The 8,914-nt window shown below is 38.6% G+C and overlaps 1 protein-coding gene across 1 annotated transcript; it reads right to left on the bottom strand.

Annotated features, from left to right (window-relative positions):
- Positions 1-4,701: 4,701 nt before the first annotated feature.
- LOC128225746 (uncharacterized) lies at positions 4,702-8,563 on the bottom strand. Its single transcript, XM_052935651.1, has 3 exons — positions 8,363-8,563; positions 8,045-8,147; positions 4,702-6,736 (listed from the first exon to the last, which is right to left on the bottom strand). Exons 2-3 carry the CDS (start codon positions 8,126-8,128, stop codon positions 5,855-5,857), a joined length of 966 nt encoding a protein of 321 aa, XP_052791611.1. The 5' UTR covers positions 8,129-8,147; positions 8,363-8,563; the 3' UTR covers positions 4,702-5,854.
- Positions 8,564-8,914: the final 351 nt, after the last annotated feature.

Consider the following 8,914-nt stretch of genomic DNA (forward strand, 5'->3'; position numbering starts at 1 on the left):
ACAGAGATACCATTACAGGTAGTAGTGTCGAATCGTACAGATATACCATTACAGGTAGTAGTGTCGAATCGTACAGAGATACCATTACAGGTAGTAGTGTCGAATCGTACAGAGATACCATTACAGGTAGTAGTGTCGAATCGTACAGAGATACCATTACAGGTAGTATTGTCGAATCGTACAGAGATACCATTACAGGTAGTATTGTCGAATCGTACAGAGATACCATTATAGGTAGTATTGTCGAATCGTACAGAGATACCATTACAGGTAGTATTGTCGAATCGTACAGAGATACCATTACAGGTAGTATTGTCGAATCGTACAGAGATACCATTATAGGTAGTATTGTCGAATCGTACAGAGATACCATTACAGGTAGTAGTGTCGAATCGTACAGAGATACCATTACAGGTAGTATTGTCGAATCGTACAGAGATACCATTACAGGTAGTATTGTCGAATCGTACAGAGATACCATTATAGGTAGTATTGTCGAATCGTACAGAGATACCATTATAGGTAGTATTGTCGAATCGTACAGATATACCATTACAGGTAGTAGTGTCGAATCGTACAGAGATACCATTACAGGTAGTATTGTCGAATCGTACAGAGATACCATTACAGGTAGTATTGTCGAATCGTACAGAGATACCATTATAGGTAGTATTGTCGAATCGTACAGAGATACCATTACAGGTAGTATTGTCGAATCGTACAGAGATACCATTACAGGTAGTATTGTCGAATCGTACAGAGATACCATTATAGGTAGTATTGTCGAATCGTACAGAGATACCATTACAGGTAGTATTGTCGAATCGTACAGAGATACCATTACAGGTAGTATTGTCGAATCGTACAGAGATACCATTACAGGTAGTATTGTCGAATCGTGCAGAGATACCATTACAGGTAGTATTGTCGAATCGTACAGAGATACCATTACAGGTAGTATTGTCGAATCGTACAGAGATACCATTACAGGTAGTATTGTCGAATCGTACAGAGATATCATTACAGGTAGTATTGTCGAATCGTGCAGAGATACCATTACAGGTAGTATTGTCGAATCGTGCAGAGATACCATTACAGGTAGTATTGTCGAATCGTGCAGAGATACCATTACAGGTAGTATTGTCGAATCGTGCAGAGATACCACTATAGGTAGTATTGTCGAATCGTGCAGAGATACCACTATAGGTAGTATTGTCGAATCGTACAGAGATACCACTATAGGTAGTATTGTCGAATCGTACAGAGATACCATTACAGGTAGTATTGTCGAATCGTACAGAGATACCATTACAGGTAGTATTGTCGAATCGTGCAGAGATACCATTACAGGTAGTATTGTCGAATCGTGCAGAGATACCATTACAGGTAGTATTGTCGAATCGTGCAGAGATACCATTACAGGTAGTATTGTCGAATCGTGCAGAGATACCATTACAGGTAGTATTGTCGAATCGTGCAGAGATACCATTACAGGTAGTATTGTCGAATCGTACAGATATATCATTACAGGTAGTATTGTCGAATCGTACAGAGATACCATTACAGGTAGTATTGTCGAATCGTGCAGAGATACCATTACAGGTAGTATTGCCGAATCGTGCAGAGATACCATTACAGGTAGTATTGTCGAATCGTACAGAGATACCACTATAGGTAGTATTGTCGAATCGTACAGAGATACCATTACAGGTAGTATTGTCGAATCGTGCAGATATATCATTACAGGTAGTATTGTCGAATCGTGCAGAGATACCATTACAGGTAGTATTGTCGAATCGTACAGATATACCATTACAGGTAGTATTGTCGAATCGTGCAGAGATACCATTACAGGTAGTATTGTCGAATCGTGCAGAGATATCATTACAGGTAGTATTGTCGAATCGTACAGATATACCATTACAGGTAGTATTGTCGAATCGTACAGAGATACCATTACAGGTAGTATTGTCGAATCGTGCAGAGATACCATTACAGGTAGTATTGTCGAATCGTGCAGATATATCATTACAGGTAGTATTGTAGAATCGTACAGATATACCATTACAGGTAGTATTGTCGAATCGTACAGAGATACCATTACAGGTAGTATTGTCGAATCGTACAGAGATACCATTACATGTAGTATTGTCGAATCGTGCAGAGATACCATTACAGGTAGTATTGTCGAATCGTGCAGAGATACCATTACAGGTAGTATTGTCGAATCGTACAGATATACCATTACAGGTAGTATTGTCGAATCGTACAGATATACCATTACAGGTAGTATTGTCGAATCGTGCAGAGATACCATTACAGGTAGTATTGTCGAATCGTGCAGAGATACCATTACAGGTAGTATTGTCGAATCGTGCAGAGATACCATTACAGGTAGTATTGTCGAATCGTGCAGAGATACCATTACAGGTAGTATTGTCGAATCGTGCAGAGATACCATTATAGATAGTATTGTCGAATCGTGCAGAGATACCATTACAGGTCGTACAGAGATACCATTATAGGTAGTATTGTCGAATCGTACAGAGATACCATTATAGGTAGTATTGTCGAATCGTGCAGAGATACCATTACAGGTAGTATTGTCGAATCGTACAGAGATACCATTACAGGTAGTATTGTCGAATCGTTCAGATACACCATTATAGGTAGTATTGTCGAATCATACAGATATACCAGTATATGTAGCATTGTCGAATCGTGCAGCGATACCATTATAGGTAGCATTGTCGAATCCATAATTCTCAAAATCATCAAGAAAATGTCATTTTAACAAGCATGATAACCTATATAGGATTTAGATATATAGTTTCAATAAATTTGCGCATATGTTCACTTGTGTCAATCCTGAAAATCGCTCGTTGTTTCTCATTTTCGTTCTTATTTTTTGAGATACCTTAAATAACCGCCGAAAATCGCACCGTCACCGTCTGTCCGTTTTTTACTGCGTTTTTGAAATAATAGTAAACGGCACAAATATTAAGCCCACGAAGACATGGAGTCGCTCGTAAGACCGACTTCGACTGAAGGTCAAGGTCACACTTAGAGGTAAATCATCACAAAATGCTGCATATATGTACATAGAGAATAGGCGGTCATGTTTGGGACGTTACGTTGTCATGCACTGCGGCATTTTCAGTAACATTTCACATGTATTCGGAAAACACAAAAGTCGATGTGTCGCGCGCCTGACCCACGCCATTACATTGAAGGTCAAGGTCAAACTTAGAGGTTAATCATAGTAGAATGCTGCATTAATGCACATACTGTATAGGTGGTCGTGTCCGAGTTATAACTTTGTCATGCATGGGGGATTTTGAAATAACATGGCACAAATCTTAGGCACATAAAGACGACATGTTGTGTCGAAAATGTAGGTCTTTATCTCCGGATGTGTCGAATGCAACCTCTTATTCCATCGTTCCCTCATACATGATGTCCTCATTGTCCTGCATATTTGCTTAGGCTTACAATGCTTATATATATATATGCTTACAGTGATATATGCTTATACTGTACATAGTATTTGTTAGTTTTATTGAAAGTAGCATATAAGTAATCGCAAAGCTCATTTGGCTGTCGGGAAAATTGTGCCACCGGCACTCGTTTATCATTTTTAAAAACTCAATACAAGTGGCTATCCGTCTGACAAGGCCCGATCAGGGGCAGTTGTCATGATTCCTATGACAGCTATTGTTCAACATGAGCAAGGCCATTTAATATTAAATTCAAAAATGAGAAAGAAAATTTGATTTAGCTCCAAATTAATATCCCCTGTCATATATTCGTTTAATAAAAAGAACATCACACCTTCTTTATAACTTTGTCTTGCGTTCTTTCAAGTTTGCTAAAGTCATCCATAGAAGAAAGGTCAGCGAAAGTTAGATCTTTTTAATTATAAAAAAAATCGATTTTAATGTAATTATGTAGTTCATGTTTTTGTTAAGTTGTCGCTTTAGCTACATTAGGAACTCCTCGGCCATTTTTATCGAAAACAACCTCGGATGTATATGGACGGTTTACATACTCAAAAAGTGGTACGTTTAAGTCCGCTGAAAGTAGATCGCGTATTAATTTTATTTAGCAGTTAAACTTTATGACTAAACTCTTGGGAATCTTAATTATGTTTGCAATAATACACTTCACTGGCAATCAATTCAAACTTAGATAAAAAATACAACTCTAAAACACAACATTTAATAAATGTTATAATTAAAAAAAATACGAACTACTTCAACTGATGTACCGGCATACTTCCGAGGTTGCAATCGTAACGACTCGGCCATCTCCGGCAAGCTTCGAGATAGACCAGTTTAGACCATTCCCAATACTGGCCGAGGTGTTCCGGTTGCCGAGGTTGTTTTCGATCGATAAAAATGGCCGAGGAGTTCCGAATGCCTCAGCAAATGTTAGCTTAAGCCATTCGCATTTATCAGAGGTTAGATAATGATAAATCTGTGGTACGCATAACATCATCACTCTGGTGAGCGAGAATGAGAACCGGCTAACGCTTTTAAAAAATAGTTTTACATGAATGTCTGTATATGGTTAATTACTTACAAGCATATTGCTAAATATCAAGCATAGTAAGCATATTCTTTCAACGAACGTATTCAGCCCCCACCCCCGCCTTAAATTGCCCAAGTGATTTTTTTCGCAAAATGGTAGAAAGAAAACGCATTGAAAACCACACAATACAGCATTTTATTAGAATAATGAAACATTTGTATCGTGGGGAAGACCCCAAACTATCCTCATCACATTTAACCCCCATGTTTTTCGTTTTCAATGGAGAAGGGGTCAAACGCAGTTGCGCCCCAACTTACACCCCCTCCTGGATCCGCCCTTGCGTTCATTACATGTTTAGCTATGTTTGCGAGCTAAGCAACTATTACCAAAAGGATGTAAAAAAGCATTTGCATTCAATCGCAAAAGTGCTCCGTGATAAGGAATAGTTTCTGGTGCAAAACTGCTCATTAATTAACTTTTATCCACTCTCAGTCCAAGGTTGTTCAAAATATTGATGTGTATATTAAAGGACAAAAGTTCTGCACGGTTTGTTTTTAAACTAATTCAATATAACTTATGATAGATACAATAAGCCGAAGTTCAAGTAACATTTAAACGTATTCGCACAATTAATCTTACTATTTATAGCACTGTCTGCTCAATGTGTACGTGCTGGGTGGTATTCAATATTCAACTTAAATTAATATTATGGTCATACATCATTGACTTCATTCACTGTATTGGTCAGTTATTAATCCGCTTAGCTACATCGTTCTTAGATCCAATTAAGACCAATATTGAATACCAGCCCAGATCGGGAATGTGGTCATAGGTCAATGTTTTGAACATAATCCATCAAAATGTTTCCAACCTTGCCATATTACCATCATATACCTGCTCTGTAATGTGTGTGGATTTGAACAGCTCTAACTTCGGCTTAGAACTGTCAAATTGTCAACATACGTTCGTTTTACGTTTTACGTAATCCATTAAACACGTTTACAAAATAGAATCGTATTGAACAAATTGCGGCTTGTTCTGCGTGAATCATAACTTTATAAATATGAATACAAATTGAAGGTGCCCATGATTAATCAACCGTAACGTGTGTGCATTGGACTGGTTCAAAAGATTTACTTACACAAACATACATAATTCATGTTTTGATGTCCCCTTGGTACCAAGAATTTTAATATTGAAAGGTTGTGCAAAACTTTTGTCCTGAATTATATTTTATATTTTATATGATTTTTTTTATAAGAAATAAACATTGTAGATAATAAAAAAAAACTAAAAGCACAGCCACAATGCAATGAGTTTAACCTTATATTTCTTTGGAGTAGCATTTGATGCTATCTCTAAACTGACAAAACTGGTTCAGACCGTGACTTACAAATATACGATGACCGTAGTCATCATAGCACGCCACCCTCGGCCAAAACAGTTCAGGCTCGTCTTTTACGACGTCGGTTTGGTCAAGAGAATCCGAGACGAGAAGCATCTGATTTGAACCATTGCTACACACAAGCAAGTTCCGGTCACTCAACGGCAGAACGCAAGTCGGACGTTTGGCGATATTATCGCCGGTTGATTTTACAATATGTAGAGTTTTCTGTTTGCCTTTACCGACCATATCCATCAGATGGATTTTATGATACGTTGCGTCGGAGACATACACTTTGCTGCCTTCCTCGTCAACGGTAACGTGCGGTAGACACTGAACACATTTGAACGGGACTACTTCCAGAACCTCCCCCGTTTCTCGGCTGATCAGCTTAATGTTCGCTTTTCGAGTGAAGGAGTTGAACGACACGAGCAACTTGTCTTGATACTTGGCTACACCAACACAAAACTCGTCTTTCTCGCAGTGCGCATCCATTTTTAAGGTTTCGTGGTAAATCAGGTGTTTTGGGTCCGCCTTTAAGATCAGCACGCTGTTTTCTCTAGGAAGGGTTACGGCAATTTCTTCTGAACTCAGAACCGCAAGGTCCCATGGTGATGTTTCTGTGTTGAAGGTATTCAGTACTCGCTTTTCGCTAACCCTGATCAGTTTGATGGCGTTGTTTTCGTTGTCAACGACAACCAGAGTACCATGTGCGAGCATCGCCATTGCGGTCACGTGGCAGGTCATGGAGTCTGCCTCTGTACGCACGTTGATGTCTGTTGCGTTCGTAAGTGTTTCGAATGGATTTTCAAGTGGTGGCTTCTGAAAAGAAATGCATGGTGATATGAAGAAAAAAAAAATTCTGACAGAACTAGTGGTTCGTATTTCTCTCACCTCAGATATGTAGATCCAAAAATTTGACAATGCTAGAAATTCTTATCTCGCCCACGGGCAAAGATAAAACAAGTACCCGTATGTAACTCCTTTTTTATTGTCATCACACAATTACCACTCCTGTTGAAGACCGTCGTCTGTAACATTTTGGAAATCTTGTCTTGTTGCAATATTTAGAATCATAATTATTTATTTCTCGCTTTAAATGGCACCATGAAAAGTGTTCACGCTCCATTCAAGAAATAATGCTGCACTCTACTCAGAACTATTTCAAGAACGATTTTACTATTAACATAATCTAAGTCACTGTGCGCATATCCATGACAACCACGAATTATTACATATCTATAAGCATTTATTTTCACTACGCACAAAAGAGTTCCAACGAAAAAATACAATTTTACTGTATTTTGTTAACTGAGGTGGGAGAAAAAGCATCATCCATGGCCGAAAGTGTAAGATAGGTTCATCTCAACCCACCGGCGGCGCAGGGTGTTCTGCGGAAACTCAGTAAACCTACGCTCGGGTTGGGATGAACCTATCTTACACTCTAGGCCATGGAAGAAAATTATAATATTTTCGTATTAATTTTACGATTGTGAAAAAAGTTATAACAACATTATATTTATCACTTTCGTGTGCACCATGTTACGCGAGGGTGTGGTCTTGTGTTGTGGAGGAAACCGTAGTACACGGAGAAAAACCCCTTACCCGAGAGTGTCACTCAGGTCTTGTGTTTAGTAGAAAGCCAAAGTACCCAGAGGAAACCCCCTTGTCCGGCTTGGTGACCACAAACTAAACTCACATTCGCCCATGCCGGGAATCGAACCCAGGACGCCTTAGTGAGAGGCAAGCCTATTAACCACTGCGCTATTAAAGCCAAAGTTGCCACAAACAAGTCTCTCGGACCAGCGATTTCCATCAACGTGTGTGACCTTGACCTTAAACAGCGGCTGTAAGTCAATGAAACATTGGATCTCGATGTCACATGGATATGAACGAGGGTGTCTCCTTACTTTAATATAATGTTTGAAGCGTCCAGTATACAATTGACTGTATTAATTGACGAAAGAACAGAGCAGTCCCTTTCTTTCCATACTCCATCGAATAATGAATGACAAAGAGAATCGAATAATGCGTTACATCAGAACATGTATAAAACAATTAACATTGATTTCCTTCTCCTGCTTTACATGAAAGAGTCATTGATAGCCTTACTAGATATATATCACTTACAGTTTTCTCATCAGAGTTCAGTTTTGTCCTTTTCTCTGTGGTATTTTCCTCCACTGTAACAGTACATCGCTTTCGTCTACCCATAGCTACCCCTGAATGTCACCTTAAAGCGAAAACTGTGAGTTTAGTATAAATTGTAAATTTATCACCAATGTCAAGGTTGACTGCGCGAATGCTTTTTTCTAATCGAAGCTAATAATGTAATAAATGTCGATTTTATCTTTATAATTTCACAAGAAAACTACTGTACTAGAACACTTACAGATTCATTCTATAAATCGATTTAGAAATGCACAACATAATTTATATTTTTCTTACCTTTTTAACGTAAAGTAGTGTGTTCGTTAATTTCCCCTTTCACATACGCGCATAAATCAGTGCTCAGTTACATATACATTCAAGAACGCTTGTCAAAACTAATTGCACTTCAAGCATGCGATGTCTTTATACTGAAATGCAATAGTTTCCTGCTGAAAATGAAGCAGACGAATTCGATATGCTCCAAGGACAATGGAGTAAAGTACACAAGGAAGTTCATTCAGGAAGTGCTCGAGACACATATTGCTCTATTGAAGAGGAAGGGGCCAAGATAAAGGGACTCGCATCGAGCTTTTTTAAACGTTATTTAAATGGAATTAGATAACCGACTTTTGTGAATAAGCACAAACTGCAACTGGTGCAGATATTCATTCCAATATGATTTTCAGGGGCAGTCACAGGACTTCACGTAAGACGGGGCGTTACATTTTGACTTACACCCCTGTCACAGAATCGAAATTGATACGGTTGAAATGTTTGCAAGGGGTGTGGGTAGTCCCCAAAGAATTGTTAACGATTCTAGTCCGAAATTGTGCATTATTAGCGAATTTT

The sequence above is a fragment of the Mya arenaria genome, chromosome 3 (assembly GCF_026914265.1).
Source record: "Mya arenaria isolate MELC-2E11 chromosome 3, ASM2691426v1".
Classification (NCBI taxonomy): Eukaryota; Metazoa; Mollusca; class Bivalvia; order Myida; family Myidae; genus Mya; species Mya arenaria.

What these genes read in the sequence shown, in the direction of transcription:
- LOC128225746 (XM_052935651.1), bottom strand. Translation starts at nt 8,128, where the DNA reads ATGGGTAGACGAAAGCGATGTACTGTTACAGTGGAGGAAAATACCACA. An exon ending in TGAACTCTGATGAGAAAACT is followed by an intron (nt 6,737 to 8,044) that starts GTAAGTGATATA and finishes ATTTCTTTTCAG; the next exon opens with AAGCCACCACTTGAAAATCC.